Source organism: Mesoplodon densirostris, chromosome 4 (genome assembly GCF_025265405.1).
Source record: "Mesoplodon densirostris isolate mMesDen1 chromosome 4, mMesDen1 primary haplotype, whole genome shotgun sequence".
NCBI lineage: Eukaryota > Metazoa > Chordata > Mammalia > Artiodactyla > Ziphiidae > Mesoplodon > Mesoplodon densirostris.
This window is the reverse complement of record NC_082664.1, coordinates 136,784,067-136,808,926: the sequence shown is the minus strand read 5'-3', so window position 1 is coordinate 136,808,926 and position 24,860 is coordinate 136,784,067. Positions and strand designations below refer to the sequence as shown.

The following is a 24,860-nucleotide window of genomic DNA, read 5'->3' as shown; positions in this document are numbered from 1 at the left end:
CTTCATTTGTTAGGTCTGGTGGGTTTTTATCTTGCTCCTTCATCTGCTTGTGTTTTTCTGTTTCTCATTTTGCTTATTTTACTGTGTTTGGGGGTCTCCGTTTTGCAGGCTGCAGGTTCATAGTTCCCGTTGTTTTTGGTGTCTGTCCCCAGTGGCTAAGTTTGGTTCACTGGGTTGTGTAGGCGTCCTGGTGGAGGGGACTAGTGCCTGTGTTCTGGTGGATGAGGCTGGATCTTGTCTTTCTGGTGGGAAAGTCCACGTCTGGTGGTGTGTTATGGGGTGTCTGTGGACTTATTATGATTTTAGGCAGTCTCTCTTCTAATGGGTGGGGTTGTGTTCCTGTCTTGCTAGTTGTTTGGCATAGGGTGTCCAGCACTGTAGCTAGCTGGCCGTTGAGTGAAGCTGGGTGCTGGTGTTGAGATGGAGATCTTTGGGAGATTTTCGCCGTTTGATATCATGTGGAGCTCGTAGGTCTCTTGTGGAGCAGTGTCCTGAATTTGGCTCTCCCACCTCAGAGGCACAGCACTGACTCCTGGCTGCAGCACCAAGAGCCTTTCATCCACACGGCTCAGATAAAAGGGAGAAAAAGTAGAGAGAAAGAATTGGTAGAAGTTGAAAGAAAGAAAGAAAGAAAGAAAGAAAGAAAGAAAGAAGGGATGGAGGGAGGGAGGAAGGGAGGAGGGAAGGAAGGAAAAAAGAATGAAAGAAAGAAGATAAAGTAAAATAAAATAAAGTAAGATAAAATAAAATAAAGTTATTAAAGTAAAAATTAATTATTAAGAAAAAAAACCGGACGGATAGAACCCCAGGTCAAATGGTGGAAGCAAGGCTATACAGACAAAATCTCACATGGAAGCATACACATACACACTCACAAAAAGAGGGAAAGGGGAAAAAATCATAAATCTTGCTCTCAAAGTCCACCTCCTCAATTTGGGATGATTTGTTGTCTATTCATGTATTCCACAGATGCAGGGTACATCAAGTTGATTGTGGAGCTTTAATCTGCTGCTTCTGAGGCTGCTGGGAGAGATTTCCCTTTGTCTTCTTTGTTCTCACAGCTCCCGGGGCTCAGCTTTGGATTTGGCCCCGCCTCTGCGTGTAGGTCGCCTGTAGGCATCTGTTCTTCGCTCAGACAGGACGGGGTTAAAGGAGCCGCTGATTTGGGGGCTCTGGCTCACTCACACTGGGGGGAGGGAGGGGTACGGAGTGCGGGGCGAGACTGTGGCAGCAGAGGCCGGCATGATGTTGCACCAGCCTGAGGCCCGCCTTTTGTTCTCCCGGGGAAGTTGTCCCTGGATCTCGGGACCCTGGCAGTGGCAGGTTGCACAGGCTCCCTGGAAGGGGGTGTGGATAGTGACCTGTGCTCGCACACAGGCTTCTTGGTGGTGGCAGCAGCAGCCTTAGCGTCTCATGCCCGTCTCTGGGGTCCGGGCTTTTAGCTGCAGCTCACGCCCGTCTCTGCTGCTCCTTGAAGCAGCACTCTTAATCCCCTCTCCTCGTGCACCAGGAAACAAAGAGGGAAGAAAAAGTCACTTGCCTCTTCGGCAGGTCCAGACTTTTCCCCGGACTCCCTCCCGGCTAGCCGTGGTGCACTAACCCCCTGCAGGCTGTGTTCAAGCCACCAGTCCTCTCCCTGCGCTCTGACCTAAGCCGGAGCCTCAGCTCCCAGCCCCACCCGTCCCGGTGTGTGAGCAGACACGCCTCTCAGGCTTGTGAGTGCTGGTCAGCACCAATCCTCTGTGCGGGAATCTCTCCGCTTTGCCCTCCGCACCCCTGTTGCTGTGCTCTCCTCTGTGGCTCAGAAGCTTTCCCCCTCCCCCCTCCGCTACCCACAGTCTCCACCCGCAAAGGGGCTTCCTAGTGTGTGGAAACCTTTCCTCCTTCACAGCTCCCTCCCACTGGTGCAGGTCCCGTCCCTATCCTTTTGTCTCTGTTTATTCTTTTTTCTTCTGCCCTACCCAGGTATGTGGGGAGTTTCTTGCCTTTTGTGAGGTCTCAGGTCTTCTGCCAGCGTTCAGTAGGTGTTCTGTAGGAGTTGTTCCACGTGTAGATGTATTTCTGGTGTATCTGTGGGGAGGACGGTGATCTCCGCGTCGTACTCTTCTGCCATCTTCCCCTCGTCCCCCTTCATATTTTTAAAAGTGTAACTTCTTTCACTCAGTAAAATATTTTGAGATTCATCCATGTTACTGCATGTTACAGTAGTTCACTTTTAATAATTTTATGCATGGTGTAAATCTACCAAACTGTACCACCTGTTGATGGACATTAGGGTTGTTTCCACTTTTTGGCTATTACAAGTAAAGTCCACATGAACATTCACGTGTAAGTCTTTGTGTGGACATGTCTTTTCATTTCTCTTGAGTAAACACCTAGGAGTCACTTATCTGGGTTGTATTTTACATGTACGTTCAGCTGCCAAACTGTTTTCTAAAATGGTTGTACCAATTTACATTCTCAGTAGCACTGTATGAAAGCTGCAGCTGTTCCATACCTTCCCCAACACTTACTGTGGTCGGTTTTTTATATTTTAGCTGTTCTAATAAGTGCCTAGTGGTATTTCATATTATGCTTTTAATTTGTATTTCCCTAATGACTAGTGATGTTGAGCGTATTCATGTGCTTATTTGCCATCTTGCTATCTTTTTTCCAGTTTTATTGAGATATAATTGACATACAACATTCTATAAGTTTAAGGTGTATAACATGATGATTTGACTTACATATTTTGTGAAATGATTACCATAATGTTTAGTTAATATCCATCATCTCATATGTATACAAAAAGAAAAAGAAAAAAGTGGTTTTTTTCTGATGATGAGAACTCTTAGGATCTACTCTCTTAACTTTTAAATATACCATAGAGCAGTGTTAACTCTAGTCATCAATTTGTATATTATATACCTAGTACTTTTTGTCTTATAGCAGGAAGTTTATACATTTCGACCACTGTCATCCAATCCCACCCTCCCACCACCCTCTGCCTGTGGTTACCACAAATCTTATCTCTTTTTCTGTGAGTTTATTGTTTTGTTTTTGTTGTTGTTTTAGATTCTACACATAAGTGAGATCATACATTATTTGACTTTCTCTGACTTATTTCACTTAGATAATGCCTTCAAAAGCCCATCCATGATGCTAATGGCAGGATTTCTTTCTTTTTGTAGCTAGATAATATTCCATTGTGTATATATCCCACAACTTATTTATCCATTCATCTGTCATGGGACACTTAGGTTGTTTCTATGTCTTGGCTATCGTAAATAATGCTGCTGTGAACATTGGGGTGCAGATATTTATTTGACATAGTATTTTTGTTTCCTTTGGATATATTCTCAATGGTAGAATTGCTGGATATATGGTAGTTCTATTTTTAATATTTTTGAGGAACCTCTAAACTGTTTTCCATAGTGTTGGAATATAATGTACAATCTTATCAACAATGCACAAGTGTTCGTTTTCCTCCCCATCATCACCATCATGTGTTATCTCATTTTGTTTTTTTTATGATAGCCATTCAAACAATCATGAGGTGATACCTCATTGGGGTTTTTTTTAACTTATTTATTTTTTTAAATTTTTGCCTGCATTGGGTCTCCGTTGCTGCACACGGGCTTTCTCCAGTTGCAGCGAGCGGGGGCTACTCTTCATTGCAGTGCATGGGCTTCTCATTGAGGTGGCTTCTCTTGTTGCAGAGCACAGGCTCTAGGTGCACAGGCTTCAGTAGTCGTGGCATGCAAGCTCAGTAGTTGTGGCTTGCAGGCTCAGTAGTTGTGGTGCACAGGCTTAGTTGCTCCATAGCATGTGGGATCTTCCCGGACCAGGGCTCAAACCTGTGTCCCCTGAATTGGCAGGCGGATTCTTAACCACTGTGCCACCAGGGAAGCCCCCTCATTGTGGTTTTATTTTGCATTTCCCGAATGATTAGAGATGTTGAGCACCTTTTCATGCACCTGTTGGCCGTTTGTAAATCTTTGGAAAATTGTATATTTATGTCCTTTGCTCATTTTTTAAATTGGATAATTTGATTTTTTTGTGTGTTGAATTGTATGAATTCTTTATATGTTCTGAATATTAACCTCTTCAGGTATATGGTTTACAGTATTTTTCCCCTTCTGTAGGTTGCCTTTTCATTTTGTTGATTTTTTTTTTTTTTTTTTTTGCTGTGCAGAAGCTTTTTACTTTGACATAGCCCCACCTGTTTACTTTCCATTTTGTAACTTCTGATTTAGGTATCACATCCAAAAAAATCATTATGAAGACCAGTGTCAAGGCGCTTTATCCTGTGTTTTCTTCTAGGAGTTTTATGGTTTCTAGTCTTACATATAAGTTTCTATTCCATTTTCAATTCATTTTTGTAAGTGGTGTAATATAGAACTAGTTTCATTCTTTTTACATGTGAATATCAAATTTTCCCAGCACCATTTACTGAAGAGACTATCCTTTCTCCATTGAGTATTCTTGGCTCCTTTGTCAAATATTAGTTGACTGTACATGGTGGGGTTTGTTTCTGGGCTCTTGATTCTGTTCCAGTGGTCTATGTTTCTGATTTTATGCTAGTACCATACAAATTTTGATTACTACAGCTTTATAATGTAGCTTGAAATTGGGAAGTGTGATGCCTCTTGCTTTGATCTTTCTCAGGATTACTTTGGCTATTGGGGCCTTTTGTGATTCCATATAAATTCAGGATTTTTTTTGCTAATCCTGTTTAAAATTTCTTCAGAATCTTGATGGGGATTGCATTGAATCTGTAGGTGGCTTTGGTAGTATTGGCATTTTAAAAATATTAATTATTCCAATCCATGAACACAGGATACTTTTCAACTTATTTGTGCCTTATCTGATTTCTTTCATCAATTTCTTAAAGTTTTCAGTGTATAGATCTTTCACATCCTTGGTTGAATTATCTCTAAGTATTTTATTCTTCTTGATGGAATTCTAAATGGAATTGTTTTCTTTCTTTTTCAGATAATTTGTTGTTAATGTATAGAAACTACTAATTTTTTTTAATGTTAATTTTGTACCCTACAACTTTACTGAATTTGTTGATGAGATCTAACAGTTTTTTGGTGGAGTCTGTAAGACTTTTCTATATATAAAATCATATCAACTGCAAACAGAGGCAATTTTACTTCTTTTCCAGTTCTGATACTTTTTATTTTTCTTGCTTGATTTCTCTGGCTAGAATTCTAGTACTATGTTAAGTAGGAGTGGTGAGAGTGGGCACTTGTCTTGTTCCTGACCTTAGAGGAAAAGCTATCAACATTTCACCATTGAGCATGATTTTAGCTGTGGGCTTGTCATATATGGCCTGTTTTTTCATTGATGTAAATTTCTTCTAAACCTGATTTGTTAAGAGTCTTTATCATGAATGATGTTGAATTTTGTCAGATGCTTTGTCTGTGTCTATTGACATGATCATGTGATGTTTTTCTTTCATCCTAATAATGTGATGTATGACATTGATTTGCAGATATTGAACTATTCTTGCCTCCCTGGGATAAATCCCATTTGGTCATGGCGTATGATCCTTTTCATGTATTTTTCAATTCAGTTTGCTAATGTTGTTGAAGATTCTTGCATCTATGTTCACCAGTGTTATTGGTCTGTAATTTTCTTATTTTTGTGGTATCTTTATCTGATTTTGGCATCAGGGTGATGATGGCCTCAAAGAATGACTTTGGAAGCATCCCCTTCTCTTCAATTTTTTGGAATAGTTTGAGAAGGATAAGAATTAAATCTTCTTTAAATGTTTGGCATAATTCATTTGTGAAGCCATCTGGTCTTGGACTTCTGTTTGTTGGGAGTATTTTTTTATTACTGAACTAATTAGTGTTAATTGGGGTCTGTTCATATTTTGTATTTCTTCCTCATTCAGTCTTGGGAGACTGTATATTTCTAGGAATTAGTCCACTTCTCTAGGTGGTCCATTTTATTGGTGTGTAATTATTCAGAGTAATCTCTTATGATCCTTTGTATTTCTGTGGTGTCAACTGTAACTTCATTTCTGATTTTACCTATTTGGGCCCACTCTCTTTTTCTTCTTAATGTGTCTGGCTAAAACTTTATCAATTTTGTTTATTTTCTCAAAGCTCTTAATTTCTTTGTTTCTTGTTTTCTGTCTTTTTCATTCTTTCATCTCTATTTCATTCATTTCTGCTCTGATCTTTCCTTCTACTAAATGTAGACTTTGTTTGTTCTTTCTAATTCATTTGGGTTTAAGGTTAGGGTCTTTGAGGATTTTCTTGTTTCCTGATGTCAGCTTGTATCACTATAAACTTCCCTCTGGGAACTGCTTTTGCTGAGTCCCATAGATTCTGGATCATTGTGTTTTTGTTTCTGTCTCCATGTATTTTTTTATTTCCTTTTTGATTTCTTCAGTGACTCATTGGTTGTTCAGTAGCATATTGTTCAGCCTCCATGTGTTCTGGGTTTTTTTAATAGTTGATTTATAGTCTCATAGTGTTGTGGTCAGAAAATAGGCCTGGTATGACTTCAGTCTTAAAATTTATTAAAACTTGTTTTGTGGCCTAGCATGTGATCTATCCTGAGAATGTTCCATGTGCACTTGAAAAGGTTGTGTATTCTGCTGCTTTTGGATGGGATGTTTTATATATATCTGTTAGGTTCATCTGATCTAATGTGTTTAAGGCCTGTGTTTCCTTATTGATTTTCTGTCTGGATGATCTGTTCATTGATGTAAGTGGAGTGTTAAAGCTCCTGGCTATTATTGTGTTACTGTCGATATCTTTCTTTATATTTGGAATTATTTTCTATATGCATTTAAATGCTCCAGTTTGTGTGCATAAATATTTACAAGTGTTATGTATTCTTGTTCATTATGTAACGTCCTTCTTTGTCTCTCGTTACAGACTTTGTTTTTCCATTCCCTCACTTTCACTCTGTGTGTGTATTTAGATCTGAAGTGAATCTCTTATAGGCAGCATGTGTGTGTGTGTGTGTGTGTGTGTGTATCTTGTTTTTGTATCTGTTCAGCCACTGTGTCTTTTGATTGGAACATTTAGTACATTTACATTTAAAGTAATTATTGATAGGTACGTACTTATTGCCATTTTGTTAATTGGGGGTTGTCCTTGTAGTTCTTATTTCATCCTTTCTTTTTTTCCTTCCTTCACTTGTGATTTGATGACTATCTTAGTGTTATATTTGTATTCCTTTATCTCTTTTTGTGTATCTATTATAGATTTCTTGGTTTGTGATTACCATGAGGTTTATATATAGCAACATACACAGGTGAATATTGAAAGTTGAAGATGTCTTAAGTTTGAACACATTCTAACAACCCTGGAGATGAGCAATCTACCCAATAAAGTGTTCGTGGTAATGACCATAAAAATGCTTAATGTACTAGGAAGAAGAATGGGTGAACACAGTGAGAATTTTAAGAAGGAGTTAGAAAATATAAAGAAGAACCAAACAAAGCTGAAAAATACAGTAACTGAAATAAAAAATACACTAGAAGGAATCAACATTAGATTGGGTAATACAGAGGAATGGCTCAGTAAACTGGAAGACAGAGTAGTGGAAATCACCAAAGTTGAACAAAAAAAAGAAAAAAGAATTTTAAAAATGAAGACAGTTTAGGAGACCTCTTGGAAAACATCAAGCATACTAGTATTCACATTATAGGGGTCCTAGAAGGAGAAGAGAGACAGATAGGGGCAGAGAACTTATGTGAAGCATTTGTAGCTAAAAACGTACCTAACACAAGAAAGGAAACAGACATCCAGGTCCAGAAAGAACAGAGAGTCCCCAAAAAGATCAACCCAAAGAGATCCACACCAAGATACATTATGATTAAAATGGCAAAAGTTAAAGATAGAGAATATTTAGAGCATCAAAGGTAAAGCAACTAGTTATGTATAAAGGAACTCCCATAAGATTGTCCACAGACTTTCAGCAGAAACTTTGCTGGCCAGAAGAGAGTGGCACAATATATTTAACATGATGAAAGGAAAAAACCTGCAGCCAAGAATATTCTATCCAGCAAGGCTGTCATTCACATTTGAAGGAGAGAGAAGGAGTTTTACAGACAAGCAAAAGCTAAAAGAATTCAGCCCCACTAAACCAGCTTCCCAAGAAATGTTAAGCGGACTTCTGTAAGTGAAAAAGAAAAGACCACAACTAGAAATATGGAAATTACAAAAGGAAAAATCTCATTGGTAAACACAAACATATAATAAAGGTAGTAGATCAGCCAGTTATAAAGCTACTAGGAAGGTTAAAAGACAAAAGTAGTAAAATCATCTATATTCACAGTAAGTAGTTAAGGGATACGCAAAACAAAAAGATGTAAAATAAGATGTCAAAAACATTAAACGGGCTTCCTTGGTGGTGCAGTGGTTGAGAGTCCGCCTGCCGATGCAGGGGACACGGGTTCGTGCCCCGGTCCGGGAAGATCCCACATGCCGCGGAGCGGCTAGGCCCGTGAGCCATGACCGCTGAGCCTGCGCGTCCGGAGCCTGTGCTCCGCAACGGGAGAGGCCACAGCAGTGAGAGGCCCGCGTACCGCAAAAAAAAAAACCCCAAAACAAAAACAAAAACAAAAACAAAAAAAACATTAAACATGCAGGGAGGAGTAAAAATGCAGAGATCTTTCTTAATGTAGGCATTTGTTGCTATGAACTTCCCTCTTAGAACTGCTCTTACTACATCCCATAAGTTTTGTTATGTTGTGTCTCCTTTTTCATTTGTTTCAAGATCATTTTTTTTCCTCTTTGATTTCTTCTTTCGTCCATTGGTTGTTCAGGAGAGTCTTGTTGTCTTCTTTGGTGAAGTGTCTGTATAAGTCTTTTCTTCTTTTAAAAAACTGTTAAATGAACTTTAATTTTTAGAACAGTTTTAGATTTACATAAAAATTGGGAAATTAGTAAAGAGAATTTCTATAATCTCTACACATAGTTTCCTCTGCAACTAATATATACATTAGTATAGTACATTTGTTACCATTAATGAATGAATCAATATTATTATGATTCACTATTATTAACTAAAGACCATACTTTATTCATATTTCCTTAGTTTTTATCTCTTTGGTTCATTTTAAAGAATTGAGTTGACTTGTTTTATAACTGAGTTTTAAGAGTTCTTTATATATACTAACTACAAGTCTTTTGTCAGATACGTGCTTTGCAAATATCTCTTGCCTTTTATTTCTGTAACAGTTTTTTTGAAGAGCAATGTTTAAAATTTTGATGAAGTCCAATCTGTTGTTTTTCTTCTTTTACACTTTTTGCTTCTTGTGTCCTATTTAAGAATTCTTTGCTAAACCTAAAGGGTCACTAAGATTTGCTCTTAGGTTTTCTTATAGAAGTTGCATAGCTTGAGCTTTTATGTTTTGGTGAGTTCTTGTGCATGATATAAGGGGTCAGGGTTCATTATTGGAATATGTGCAGCGCTATTTGTTGAGAATATTATCCTTTCACTATTAAATTGCCCTGGTACCTTTGTTGAAAATCAGTTGCCCAGATATGTGTGGATTTGTTGCTGGAATCTCTCTTTTGTTCCATTGATCTGTATGTCTGTCTTCATGTTAATATATTGTCTTATTATACCTTTATAATAAATCCTGAAATCATGTAATTTCTTTTTTTTTTTTTTTTTTTTTGCGGTATGCGGGCCTCTCACTGTTGTGGCCTCCCCCGTTGCGGAGCACAGGCTCCGGACGCGCAGGCTCCAGACGCGCAGGCTCAGCGGCCATGGCTCACGGGCCCAGCCGCTCCGCAGCATATGGGATCCTCCCAGACCGGGGCACGAACCCGTATCCCCTGCATCGGCAGGCGGACTCTCAACCACTTGCGCCACCAGGGAGGCCCATGTAATTTCTTTTAATTAGTCTTGACATTAGTGTTGTCCTTTCCATCCCTTCATTTGTAACTCCTTTGTATGTTCTTGTAGGCAACATATAGTTGTTTTCCTATTGTTTTAATCCAATCTGACAATCTCTGACCTTTTAATTAGGAGGCTTAGACCATTACCTTTAATATGATTATTAATAATGGTTGGGTTTTATTCTATTAACTTGCTATTTGTTCTCTTTGTTCTATTAACTTGCTATATGTTCATGCTCTTTCTTCCTGTTTCTTATTTTTCTCCTTTTGAATATTTTTTAACAATTTCATTTTATCTCTTTTACTGGCTTATTATCTCCACTTCTTTTTATGGATGTTTTATCACTTATCAGATACACCTTTAACTTATCATTGTCTACCATCAAGTAACAGCATTTTATGAATAATGTAAGAACCTTTCAGCAGTATACTTCTCTCCTCCCCTTTTTGTTGTCATACATTTTATTATACACAAACTCCACCCTACATTGTTACTTTTTTGCTTTGAGGAGTTAATGAACTTTCTGAATTAAAAAAAAAAAACCTTTGTATTACACTACACATAAAATTTACCCTAATTTTTGAAAGTGTACAGTTCACTAGTGTTACATACATTCATACTGTTGTGTATCCAAACTCCAGAACTTGTTCCTTGTTCATCTTGCAAAAACTGAAAACCTATGTCCATTAAAAAATAATTCCCCATCCCCCTCTCCCTGATCCCTGGCAACCACAATTCTACTTTCTCTCTTTATGATTTTGACTACTCTAGGTACGTAATGTAAGTGGAATCATATACTATTTGTCTTTTTGTGACTGGCTTATTTCACTTAGCATAATGTTCTCAAGGTTCATCCATGTTGTAGCATGTTTCAGAATTTCCTTCCTTTTTAAGGCTGAATATTCCATTGTATGTATGTAACAGGTTTTGTCTATCCATTCATTGGATAAAGCAACCTGGGTTGCTTCCACCTTTTGGCTATTGTGAATAATGCTGATATGAACCGGGGTATACAGGTATCTCTTAAAGACTCTGCTTTCAATTATTCTGGATATTTGCCTAGATGTGGTATTGCTGGATCATATGGTAATTTTATTCTTAACTTGAGGAACCACCATACTGTTTTTCCATAGTGGCTGCACCATTTTACATCCATACCAACAGTGCACAAGGGTTCCAATTTTTCCATATCCTTGCCAACTTGTTATTTTGTGTTGCTTTTTTTTTAATAGTAGTCATCCTTATGTTTACTAGGTGGTATCTCATTGTGGTTTTGATTTGGATCTCCCTAAATATTAGTGGTGTTGACCACCTTTTCATGTGCTTGTTAGCCATTTGTATATCTTTTCTGGAGAATTATCTATTCAAGTCCTTTGCCCATTTATTAATTGTGTTTTTGTTACTGATTTGTAGGAGTTATTTCTGTATTCTGGATATTAACTCTTTATCAGGTATGTCATATGCAAATATTTTCTGTAGGTTTCTTTTTCACTCTGTTGATTGTCCTTTGATGTAATCCAATTTATCTATTTTTTTCTTTTGTTTGCCTGTACTTTTGGTTTCATACCCAAGAATCCACAACCAAATCCAGTGTCATGATCATTTCCCCTACATTTTCTTCTAATAGTTTATAGTTTTAGGGTTTACATGTAGGTCTTTGACCAAATTTGAGTTAATTTTTGTATATGATATGAAGTAGGTGTACAGCTTCATTGTTATGCATGGAGATATCTAGCTTCCCAGCTCAATTTGTTAAAGAGGCCATCTTTTCCTAGCGAATGGTCTTGGCATCCTTGTCAAAAATCATTAGACTTTATATGCAAGGGTTTATGTGGGGGCTCTTTATTACATTGGTAAATATTTCTTTATGTCTGTATTACACTATTTTGATTACCACAGATTTGTAGTAAGTTTTGAAATTGGGGAGTGTGAGACCTTCAACTTGTGTTATTGATTAAAATTGTTTGACTATGTGTTCCCTTGAGATTCCATATAAATATTAGCTAGCATGGTTCTATTTCTGTAAAAGTGCCATTAGGGTTTTGATAAAGATCATACTGAATCTGTAGATCTCTTTGGGTAGTACTGACATCTTCCAATCTATGACCACAGAATATCCTTCCATTCATTTGTCTTTAAATACTTTCAGCAGTGTTTTGAAGTTTTCAGTGTAAAAGCATTTCACCTCCTTGGTTACTTTTATTCCTAAGTACTTTATTCTTTTTGATGGTATTATATTTGTAATTGTTTTCTTAATTTTTTTTAGGAATGTTCACTAGTAGCATATAGAAACACAACTGGTTTTTTGTGTGTCTTGATTCTATATCATGCAACTTTGCCAAATTAATTTATTCAGATGGATAAATTGTGGAATCTTGTGGAATCTATAAGGTTTTCTACATACAAGACAATGTCATCTGTGAACAGAGATAATCTTCCTTCTTTTTGATTTGGGTGCCTTTTTATTCCCTAGCTGCTCTGACCAGAACTTGTAGTACTGTGTTGGATAAAAGTGAACATCCTTGTCTTGTCTCTGATCCTAGAGGGAAAGCTTTGTCTTGTACCATTGAGTTTGATGTTAGCTGTGGGCTTGTCAATATATGGCTTTTATCATGTTGAAGTAGAATCCTTCTGTTCCTTGTTTTTTAAGTGTTTTTTATCATGAAAGTGTGTTGAATCTTGCCAAGGGTCCCAAGGTGTCTCAGAGGTGGTATTGGACTGCTGGTGGGCAGGGCCAGGGTCTGGCGGTAAGGAGGCACCCAGTGCTGGTGGCTGGGCTGGGTCCTGCCATGGCAGGCTGTGGTGGTCCTGGGCTGGTGTCGGCCCACTGGTGGGAGGAGCTGGGTCCCAGGGTCTCTGGCTGCAAGGCCCTGGGGATCCTGGGGCTAGTGCCTCTGCTCTTGTGTGTGGGGCAGGGTCCTGGGCCCTCTGGTGGGCGGGGCTGTGCTGTGTTCCAGGTGTCTGTAGGCTCAGGGGGTCTTAAGGTAGCCTGCCTGCTGGTGGTGGATGGGGCTTTGGCCCCACCAAGCTAGTTGCTTGGCCTGAGGCTTCCCAGTACTGGTGCTGACAGGCTGGTGGGTGGAGCCATGTCCCAGTGCTAATAAGCTAGAGGAGGACTCTGAAGTGGTGCTACCCAGCATCAGTGTCCACGTGATAGAATGGGCTCCCACAAATGACTGCTGCCAATGCCTATGTCCCAAGGATGAACTTCAGTTGCCCCTTACCTCTTGGTGATTAGCAGGTAGATCTGACCCAGGCTCCTTTCAAAAATTACTGCTTCTTCTCTGGGTCCTGCAGCATGTGAGATTTTGTGTACACCCTTTAAGAGTGGAATATCTATTTCCCACAGCCCTCTGGGTCTCCTAAAAGTAAGCCCCACTGGCCTTCAAAGCCAAACATTCTGGGGCTTGTCTTCCCAGTACAAGACCCCCAGGCTGGGGAGCCCAATGTGGGGCTTAGACCCATTGCTCCTTAGGGAGAACCTCTGTAATTGTAATTAGCCTCCCGTTTGTGGGTTGTCCATCTGGGGTATGGGTCTTGACAATACTGCACCTCCACTCCTTCTACCTATCTTGTTGTGGTTCCTTTTTTATATCCTTGGTTGGAGAAGATCTTTTCTGTTAGATTCAGGTCTTTCTCATCAATAGTTGTTCTGTAAATAGTTGTAATTTTGGTGTGCCCATGGGAGGAGTTGAGCTCAGGGTCTTACTCTGCCATCTCGGCAACCAAATCTAACCCACTGTCAATTATCTTTTAGAAGTTTTTAACGAAAAACTCTACTAGTATTTACCACATGTTACTATTTCTGATACCTTTTTTTAATGTGTATGTATGTAGATTCAGATTTCCTTCTGGTATCATTTCCCTTTTTGCATGAAAGACATCCTTTCACATTTTTTCCAAGTACCAGATGTTCCTCTACTTAATAGTTTCTACTTAGAGTTCACTGGTCCTTTTTCTCCATTGTCCAAACTGCTGCAGAGCTTATCCAATTAATTTTTACCAAGATTACAAACTCGGTCTTCCTTATCATGGGAAGTGGCTGAATTCTCTGCTCAGCTCTTTAGGCCACAACTGTTACCTTTCATGGGTTCCTAGGAGTCTCACCCTGCCCATGTTATTTAGGTGCCAAGGATTTGAGGGAACTGTGTATGCAGATTGAGGGATTTCCCACCTGGAAATTTCTACCATTGTGGCAGCCCTTCTGTCGAATTCCTTAGCCCAATAAGACTGATACTTTTTGCTTCAGGTCTGTCCCCTGTGAACCGATGAACTGAAAAGTGCTCTCAGAAACCAGCTGAATGTGGATCTCAACCAGTATGCTTCCATTTTTTCAAGGATCATAACCATCTCCAGTTTCTGTTTACTACTGATTACTCATCTCTGCCTTCAAATATAAGCTACTTAGGCATTATTGGAATTAGAACTGAGTTGTTATTTTAAAAACGTTTTTTAAAATGCTGGAGGTGTGAGCATCATTACAAGTTATCAAAGTTACAGTAATTTAGTAATACAAAAACTAAAAATAGCTTTTATTGCTGATATCATTTTTTCCATTCAAATACTGCAAAGAATAAATGGGATTTTTTTTTCTTTTTGCAGGATATAGCAAACGAAGAACACAAAAAAATTGAAGTGTTAAAATCAGAAAACAAGAAGCTAGAAAGACAAAAAGGAGAATTAATGATAGGGTTCAAGAAACAATTAAAATTAATTGATGTTTTAAAAAGGCAGAAGGTGAGTTTATCCTAAATAACAGTTAAAATAAATCATAGATATTATTTGGCTCTTTCTACTAAGATATTTAGTATTTCTACTTTAGATATGTTTATTTTGACATGCTTAGTCACAAAATTTTATCTATACATCAATGCAAGTAAATTAGAAATGTGGAAATAGGACTAGTAAATACAATATGGATACTCCCTAACTAAAGAAAGTACCATATATAAAAATAACTTAGGGGATCCGTTTGCCTCTTGAAGAGTGAAAACTGATTCCAACCCACTTTTGTCCTGTTCACTACACGAGTTACCTAGTGGTAAGAGAATATGAATTCATGGCTTTGCCACTGTCCCTTTTTGCAAAGGTTAGATATTACAATATTATTGAATTGTTCTCTTAACAGGTTGGTACAATACCAGCAGTGAATGAAGGTTTTTAGAGGCTGACCATTTCAAATGTCACATTCATTGTAATTAGAATTACACATTCCTAAAACAAAACTTAATTTGATAGCATATTATACACACTTTTATAAATTTCCTGTTGTTCTGTGGTCTACTCAACACTAAATTAGACAATATTTGTTTTTAAACACAGATGCATATTGAAGCTGCCAAGATGTTGTCTTTCACTGAAGAGGAATTTATGAAGGCACTCGAATGGGGAAATTAATAAGTGATCTACTTCTTAACCTATAGTGCATGGTGGATATACCCTTTATTTAACTTAAGTTGTAATGGTTTGAATTATTTTTACTCTAAGAAATGAAGATACTTGATAAATCAAAATAATTCCAAATTCCCTGTGTAGATCTGGGGATGTAAAATTGATATCTAATTATTACAAAATGGAAATATTTTATAATAAAGCAATAGGAACTTAACTTTTGATTGTTATCTTTCTTATGACCATCTAGCCCTTTTTCAACTGCATTTGAATAGAAACTATTTTATGTTCTAGAGCTGTAACTCTAGGTTGTAAATGATGTTTATATGAGAGAAACTGTTTCTGTGTTCTTACTGAGAAGTGCATTCGCTAGTAAAGCACGTTGAAATTCCTCACTCTTTTCCTGTCTACTGTGAGAAAAGAAAAGTAAAGTTTTCCCTGGCCAAATAAGGGAAGTAAACTTCCAACACACCAACATAGATAGAAGTGGTATGGAGAGGTTAGTCTCCTGGGTTGTTGGATTTTATATATATATATATTTCTCTATATGGAGTGTGGTGTAGAATTCAGATCTTCAAATTATTAGTATAAAAACAATAGTTTGATTAAAAGCAATTAACTTTGCCATTAATTTTGCAGTGAAAAAATATGCAGTAATTTTTTTTTATCAAAAACAAATGTTTTCTTATAAATAATTGTTTATAAATGATGAAATAGAGATGTTTTAGAAAATCCAGACAATGGATTCCTACCCTCACCGAACTGTAAAACAGAAGTTACAATGACATCTAGTGGTAACATACAAAAGAATCCAGGTTTACCAAATTTTGATGATATCACTTCTCTTCACAAATTTCACTCCTTTTCTTATACGCTTTTCTAAACTCTTCACCAAGCATATCAATATCATCCTCTTTTTTGAATACTCCCTACAAGAAAAATATTTTGTGGGTTACTATGAATGCTAGAATAATTCACTAAATGTTCATTAAGGCTAACAGATATACAGACATGAAATTTCTAAAGTTATTTCCAAGATAAAATCTAATATATTTATGAAAAGTTTTTTTCTGAAATAATGACTTGATATATACGAAATATTCTTAGCCTGACCTGATTTCCTGATTTACCAGATTCTGTGTTAGAACTTGTCATACGAATCTGGGCTCTTCTGCTTTATTACTACAAGTACTACTGCTTTGATGGGCTGAATAGGAATTAATTTAATCCATACTATACCCTCAACCCTTGTTTTGAAACAGCCCTGCAGTATGATATGAGAGAGGTCAGGGTGAAGAGGTTGAGCTTTGCCAGATTCATGCATGGGATTGGTTCTTGCCTCAGTTCTCTGTCTAATCAGCAAACATTCAATCTTACAGGAAAGAATCCAGGTATGGAGTTAAGCCAACTAATCTTAATCCCTTTAAAACAAAATTAAACTTGAATATTTACTTATCCTAAGAATCCAGAGAATAATTTAGGTCATTTGGAGCCACTAGGATCTAGGATAAAATCATTTTAGGTTATCATCAGGCTCTCCCATTTCCACAATTATTTGCTACACAAATATATAAACCCTAAGACTCTCCCAGAATTTATAGTCTAGATTATGAAATTTATCAATTCCACATGGCTTTTGTCATTAATGTATCATTTTGTATTCATTAATCCTGTCTATTACTATAAGGTCCTATGGACAGGTAATAAGCGTTCACATTTCTCTTTCTCCTTCCTTTGCACTGACTAAGCAAAAAAGTGGACTTTTTTTCTGGACTTTTGTTTGTTGGAAGATTTTTCATCACATTTTCAATTTCATTACTTGTGACTGGTTTGTTCATATTTTCTATTTCTTCCTGGTTCTGTCTTGGAAGGTTATACCTTTCTAAGAATTTGTCCATTTCTTCCAGGTAGTCCATTTTATTGGCAGAGAGTTGCTTGTAGTAGTCTCTTAGGATGCTTTGTATATCTGTGGTGTCTGTTGTCACTTCTCCTTTCTCATTTCCAATTTTATTGATTTGAGTCCTCTCCCTTTTTCTTGATGAGTCTGGCTAAAGGTCTGTCAATTTTGTTTATCTTCTCAAAGAACCAGCTTTTAGTTTTATTAATCTTTCCTATTGTTTTTTTTCTATTTCATTTATTTCTGCTCTGACCTTTATTATTTCTTTCCTTCTACTAACTTTGGGTTTTGTTTGTTCCTCTTTGCCTAGTTCCTTTAGGTGTAAGGTTAGATTGTTTGAGATTTTTCTTGTTTCTTGAGGTAGGATTCTATTGCTATAAACTTTCCTCTTAGAATTGCTTTTGCTGCATCCCATAGGTTTTGGATTATGTTTTCATTGTCATTTGTCTCTAGGTATTTTTTGATTTCCTCTTTGATATCTTCAGTGATCTCTTGGTTATTTAGTAACGTATTGTTTAGCCTCCATCTGTTTGTGTTTTTTACGTTTTTTCCTCTGGAATTGATTCCTAATCACATAGCGTCGTGGTCGGAAAAGATGCTTGATATGATTGCAGTTTTCTTAAATTTACCGAGGCTTGATTTGTGACACAAGATGTGATCTATCCTGGAGAATGTTCTGTGTGCACTTGAGAAGAAAGTGTAATCTGCTGTTTTCAGGTGGAATGTCCTATAAATATCAATTAAATCTATCTGGTCTATTGTGTCATTAAAGCTTTTGTTTCCTTATTAATTTTCTGTCTGCATAATCTGTCCATTGGTGTAAGTGAGGTTAAAGTCCCCCATTATTATTGTGTTACTGTCGATTTCCTCTTTTATAGCTGTTAGCAGTTGCCTTATGTATTGAGGTGCTCCTATGTTGGGTGCATATATATTTATAATTGTTATATCTTCTTGGATTGATCCCTTGATCATTATGTAGTGTCCTTCCTTGTCTCTTGTAACATTCTTCAATTTAAAGTCTATTTTATCTGATATGAGAATTGCTATTCCAGCTTTCTTTTGATTTCCATTTGCATGGAATATCTTTTTCCATCCCCTCACTTTCAGTCTGTATGTGTCCCTAGGTCTGAAGTGGGTCTCTTGTAGACAGCATATCTATGGGTCTTGTTTTCTATCCATTCAGCGAGCTGTGTCTTTTGGTTGCAGCATTGAATCCATTCACGTTTAAGGTAATTCTTGATATTTATGTTCCTATTGCCATTTTCTTAATTGTTTTGGGTTTGTTTTCAAAGTCTTTTTTCTTCACTTCCTTTTTTGTTCTCTTCTGTTTCCTGCCTAGAGAAGTTCCTGTAGCATTTGTTATAGAGCTGGTTTGGTGGTGCTCAATTTTTTTAGCTTTTGCTTGTCTGTACAACTTTTGATTTCTCCATTAAATCTGAATGAGATCCTTGCCAGGTAGAGTATTCTTGCAGGTTTTTCCCTTTCATCACTTTAAATATATCATGCCACTCCCTTCTGGCTTGTAGAGTTTCTGCTGAGAAATCAGCTGTTAACCTTATGGGAGTTCCCTTATATGTTATTTGTCGTTTTTCCCCTGTTGCTTTTAATAATTTTTCTGTCGTCAATTTTTGTCAGTTTGATTACTCTGTGTCTTGACGTGTTTCTCCTTGGGTTTATCCTGCCTAGAACTCTCTGCACTTCCTGGACTTGGGCGGCTATTTCCTTTCCCATGTTAGGGAAGTTTTCCACTGTAATCTCTTCAGATATTTTCTCGGGTCCTTTCTCTCCCTCTTCTCCTCCTGGGACCCCTACAATGCAAATGTTGGTGCATTTAATGTTGTCCCAGAGGTCTCGTAGGCAGTCTTCATTTCTTTTCATTCTTTTTTCTTTTTTGTTGTTTTTTGTTTGTTTGTTTGTTTTTGCTGTACGCGGGCCTCTCACTGCTGTGGCCTCTCCCGTTGCGGAGCACAGGCTCCAGACGCGCAGGCCCAGCAGCCATGGCTCACGGACCCAGCCGCTCCGCGGCACGTGGGATCCTCCCGGACCGGGGTACGAACCCGTGTCCCCTGCATCAGCAGGCAGACTCTCAACCACTGCGCCACCAGGGAAGCCCCCATTCTTTTTTCTTTATTCTGTTCTGTGGCAGTGAATTCTACCATTCTGTCTTCTAGGTCACTTATCCATTCTTCTGCCTCAGTTATTCTGCTATTGATTCCTTCTAGTGTATTTTTCATTTCAGTTATTGTTTTGTTCATCTCTGTTTGTTTGTTCTTTAATTCTTCTAGGTCTTTGTTAAACATTTCTTGCATCTTCTCAATCTTTGCCTCCATTCTTTTTCCGAGGTCCTAGATCATCTTCACTATCATTATTCTGAATCCTTTTTCTGGAAGGTTCCCTATATTCACTTCATTTAGTTGTTTTTCTGTGGTTTTATCTTGTTCCTTCATCTGGTACATAGTCCTCTGCCTTTTCCTTTTGTCTGTCTTTCTGTGAATGTGGTTTTCATTCCACAGGCTGCAGGATTGTAGTTCTTCTTCTGCTGTCTGCCCTCTGGTTCATGAGGCTATCTAAGAGGCTTGTGTAAGATTCCTGATGGGAGGGACTGGTGGTGGGTAGAGCTGGGTGTTGCTCTGGTGGGCAGAGCTCAGTAAAACTTTAATCTGCTTGTCTGCTGATGGGTGGGGCTCAGTTCCCTCCCTGTTGGTCATTTGGCCTGAGGCAACCCAGCATTGGAGGGTACAGGCTCTTTGGTGTGGCTAATGGTGGACTCCAGGAGGGCTCATGCCAAGGAGTACTTCCTAGAACTTGTGCTGCCAGTGTCCTTGTCCCCATGGTGAGCCACAGCTGCCCCCCCATCTCTTCAGGAGACTCTCCAACACTAGCAGGTAGGTCTGGTTCAATCTCCTATGGGGTCACTGCTCCTTCCCCCTGGGTCCTGATGCACACACTACTTTGTGTGTGCCCTCCAAGTGTGGAGTCTCTGTTTGCCCCAGTCCTGTTGAAGTCCTGCAATCAAATCCTGCTAGCCTTCAAAGTCTGATTCTCTAGGAGTTCCTCCTCCCGTTGCCAGACCCCCAGGTTGGGAAGCCTGATGTGGGACTCAGAACCTTCACTTCAGTGGGTGGACTTCTGTGGTATAAGTGTTCTCCAGTTTGTGAGTCACCCACCCAGCAGTTATGGGATTTGATTTTATTGTGATTGCACCCCTCCAACCATCTCATTGTGGCTTCTCCTTTGTCTTTGGATGTGGGGTATCTTTTTTGGTGAGTTCCAGTGTCTTCCTGTTGATGATTGTTCAGCAGTTAGTTGTGATTCTGGTGCTCTCACAAGAGGGAGTGAGCACACGTCCTTCTACTCCACTTCTACTCTACTTCAGTTTCCCTCTGAAATCTTAATACCATGTTTTTTTCCCCACTATTAGAGGTTATGTGGTAAATGTCACTTACTTTAGGGAGATATCCTAGTAACTGTGTAGCATGTTCTTTGAGAAGTTTTAGTCTTTCTTCTTCAATAATTTCATTAATACATCCTTGCCTTCTTTGCTGCAACTGCCATTCCTCCAGTTCACGTTGCTGGAAATATAAATAAAATTTATTGTCACAAAACACATTAAACTAAGAATGTGTCCAATAAATTTGTCTAATTTACTCTTGCAGTAAATTAGATAAAACTGATAGGTACTAGATAATATATATCTTTTACACTTTATATATATACATACACACATATATATATGTATATATTACAGTCACTATTTCTTTAAAGTTACAAGAAAAATCCCAGTTATGACTGGGATTTTAGGGAGGCAAGTATATATTTTCAGGACAAGTATCTTCATTACCAAGGAAAAAGATTCAAAGAAATGATTTCCTAATTAATTCAACAAATATTTATTGTGTGCTTACCATACTCCAGGTACTGAAAGCAGCTTACAGTGTAAGATGAAGAAAAAGGTAGATAAAATAGAATAGGGATATCTAAAAGAGAAATACTGCCATATAAAGTTTTGTAAAGCCTGTATGAAGCACAAGAGTAACAGCAAGAGTTCCAACAGGAGAACCAGTATTTCTCAGGCAAGAGTTCTGATAGAGGGACTTCCCTGGTGGCACAGTGGTTAAGAATCCACCTGCCAATGCCGGGGACACAGGTTTGAGCTCTGGTCCGGGAGGATCCCACATGCCGCGGAGCAACTAAGCCCCTGCGCCACAACTACTGAGCCTGCACTCTAGAGCCCGTGAGCCGCAACTACTGAAGCCTGCATGCCTAGAGCCCTGCTCTGCAACAAGAGAAGCCACCGCAGTGAGAAGCCAGCACACCACAACGAAGAATAGCCCCCACTCGCCACAACAAAGACCCAACACAGCCAAAAATAAATGAACAAACAAACAAATGTCTGATACACAACCACACCAAACTTCTGTGCCATATAAATATGGAAGAGATGACTAGCTTTAACACGTTTTAGGGCTTAAAAGAACTCTTATGGAAATATATCCAAATAGTCCTATTCGATAGGGAAGGATACTAAAGGCAGACCACTGAAAAAACATTGATGAATTTCTGCCAAGAATTACTTTAAAGTAGTATTAACGCTAAACTTTTCTTTGAAATAACTAGTTTAAGTCATGTAAACCAGAAAGCAGGATATCTTTTTTGCTACAGTGAGAGGCAAGCTTCTATATAACCTCTTTAAAGTTATTGAATGAAAATACAGAAGAATGCTAGGATACAGCCATATCCAATGCCAGTTAAAACCTGGAATTGCTTCTCCTGAGAATATTTTGTCTACTATCATCTCAGATTCATTTGTATTACCAGAATTAGAAGTATCACCGACAGCTAATTGAGAAAAGACTTACACTTTCACCCGTGTTGCTACTGAATCAAAGGGTTGAGTTGCTCTTAATTATTTTATCTCTAAGATGAAACAGGGTAATAGAATCTACCATAGAATCACTATACCTGAATTTTTTTTTAGACTACATTTCTAACACTCCTTTAGGGTCAAATGTGGTCACAACAGGACTAGGATTTTGCCAATGCAATATAAGCAGAAGTGTCAGATGGCAGTTTCCAGGAATCAATCTTATATCCTTTGTCCCTTCTGCACTTCTTCCATCTTCTGCTTAAAACATGGATATGAAGGTTGAAGATCTAATTTAAACCATGAAGATGACGACTATATCCTACAGAAGCCATAGCGAAAAGCTAGAAGGAGCCTGGGTTCCTGAAGACTATGAATAAAGCCTCAATTTCTACACTTTCATGTGAGGGAGTAGTAAACTATCTACTAAGCCACTGTTAATTTGAGACTACTTGTAGCCAGGCATTATCCTAACTGATCTATTCCTTATAATATGGAGGTGCAAGAAGTTCTATAATGTTATGAGAAAAACTCACTCATTAGATTTTTGTCCAGTGATGTATATGGGCTCTAATTTGGGTGTAATACAGGATTTCCCTTCTTAGGATGTGGTAGACCACATTAACTGTTCATTCTTAAAAAACATTTTTAAAGTTAATTAGGGTAAATATTTTAGAAAGGTATGAAACCAATTTGTTCATGAGGACAAAAAAAAAAACAGAGGCTTATATGATTGTGTAATAGAATGGATTCATGATTCTATGATCATGAAAATTCATCCTTGCCCTTGGACCAGAATAGAAATGTGACCCAATCTCACTGATATTTAAATTAAGCCCACAGCTTCATATCGGGAACATTTACAATTTAAAAAAATTAAGATATAAATTTTTTGTAAAAGTATTTATGCTTTAGGTAATATTTTCAGATTTCTTCCATTTATAGCTGTCTTGATAACTTTTCCAATAGCTTTCAGATTAGCTCTGTAAGCCATGAGATAGGACAGTCACAGTCACTGGTTCTACCTCTTTCTAGACAAGGAGTATTCAAAGCTTTCTGGTCAATTTCAAAAGGCTTTTAATTTTCAGTCTCCTTGATCACTTTGCTCTGACCAGGCAAAATGCTAGCTGCTTTATAGGTAATTATCTCCCTTAAAGGTTACAGTAGATCATGGTTGGTTTATATCAAAGCTACAGAAGTTTTATCCAGTAGGAATTCACTTAAGTTAAGCAGGATGAGGACATAATGAGATTTTTTTTTATACCTTGCTAACTGGTAGCAGATGCCACAAGAAGACCAATTATAAGTCAATTTCAGTAGTCCACAGAATGATACTGAATGTCTAAATTAAGTTATGAAGAAGAGAAACTGAATTTAAGAGGTGGAATCAATAGGACTGTTGAGGTGGAATCAATAGGATTTGGTGGCTGACTAAAAATTATTAGGTAAGAAATGGGAAGAATCCAGGAATGATTCCAAGGTGATAGCATATTCACTCAGTCACCCAAGCCTGTCTTTAACCAAGATTCAGGCTACAGAAATTGGAGAAGGTTTGTCTGTTACATTCACTTTTGGAAACCTAAATTCTAAGGCACCCACAAGATTTCCAACTGTGTCCTTTAGGCATCTGGAAATATGACAAAAGAACTATGGCGTAAGGGGACTTTCCTGGTGGTCCAGTGGCTAAGAATCCACCTTCCAATGCAGGGGACGTGGGTTCGATCCCTGATCAGGGAACTAAGATCCCACATGCTGCGGGGCAACTAAGCCCGTGGGCCACAACTAGAGAGAAGCCTGCACGCCACAACGAAAGATCCTACGTGCCGCAACTAAGACCTGACGCAGCCAAAATAAATAAATAAATAAATATTTTTTTAAAAAAGAACTACACCATGAGTTGATTAAGTATAGAGGAAAGCCAAAAATTGAACCCCAAGTCTCTCAACACGTCATTGCAGCAGGCAAAGGAGCTGATCTCTCTTGGTTTTCTGAGACTTCCAGATTTTTTTTTATTAGTCTCTGCTTTACAACAAAGTGAATCAGTCATACATATACATCTGTTCCCATATCCCCTCCCTCCTGCGTCTCCCTCCCTCCCACCTTCCCCATCCCACCCCTCCAGGCGGCCACAAAGCACCGAGCCGATTCCCCCGCGCCACGCGGCCACCCCCCACCATCCATCCACCCCACGCCCGGCAGTGTATACACGTCCATGCCTCTCCCCCGCCCCGTCACAGCCCACCCCCCCCATATCCCCAAGCCCACCCCCAGTAGGTCTGTATCTCTATTCCTGTTTTACCCCTAGGTTCTTCATGACATATTTTTTCTTAAATTCCATATATAAGTGTTAGCATACGGTATTTGTCTTTCTCTTTCTGACTTACTTCACTCTGTATGACAGACTCTAGATCTATCCACCTCATTACAAATAGCTCAGTTTCGTTTCTTTTTATGGCTGAGTAATATTCCATTGTATATATGTGCCACATCTTCTTTATCCATTCAACCGATGATGGACACTTAGGTTGTTTCCATATCCGGGCTATTGTGAATAGAGCAGCAATGAACATTTTGGTACATGTCTCTTTTTGAATTATGGTTTTCTCAGGGTATATGCCTAGTAGTGGGATTGCTGGGTCATATGGTAGTTCTATTTTTAGTTTTTTAAGGAACGTCCATACTGTTCTCCATAGCAGCTGTACCAATTCACATTCCCACCAGCAGTGCAAGAGTGTTCCCTTTTCTCCACACCCTCTCCAGCATTTATTGTATCTAGATTTCTTGATGATGGCCATTCTGACTGGTGTGAGATGATATCTCATTGTAGTTTTGATTTGCATTTCTCTAATG

At 38.4% G+C, this 24,860-nt stretch overlaps 2 protein-coding genes across 6 annotated transcripts in view; one reads left to right on the top strand and one right to left on the bottom strand.

The window, feature by feature from the left end:
- TEX9 (testis expressed 9) overlaps window positions 1-15,457 on the top strand; it is a 224,105-nt gene extending 208,648 nt beyond the window's left edge. For all 3 annotated transcript variants that reach the window (XM_060097302.1, XM_060097303.1, XM_060097304.1), the window contains 2 exons: window positions 14,461-14,595; window positions 15,181-15,457. In XM_060097302.1, coding sequence (XP_059953285.1) covers window positions 14,461-14,595; window positions 15,181-15,255 — 210 coding nt within the window. In that variant the 3' untranslated portion in view covers window positions 15,256-15,457. The remainder of the gene's footprint in view (window positions 1-14,460; window positions 14,596-15,180) is intronic.
- The window catches only part of MNS1 (meiosis specific nuclear structural 1), a 103,881-nt gene continuing 93,592 nt past the window's right edge, over window positions 14,572-24,860 (bottom strand). For all 3 annotated transcript variants that reach the window (XM_060097300.1, XM_060097301.1, XM_060097299.1), the window contains 2 exons: window positions 20,593-20,718; window positions 14,572-16,178 (listed from right to left, as the gene is read on the bottom strand). In XM_060097300.1, coding sequence (XP_059953283.1) covers window positions 16,086-16,178; window positions 20,593-20,718 — 219 coding nt within the window. In that variant the 3' untranslated portion in view covers window positions 14,572-16,085. The remainder of the gene's footprint in view (window positions 16,179-20,592; window positions 20,719-24,860) is intronic.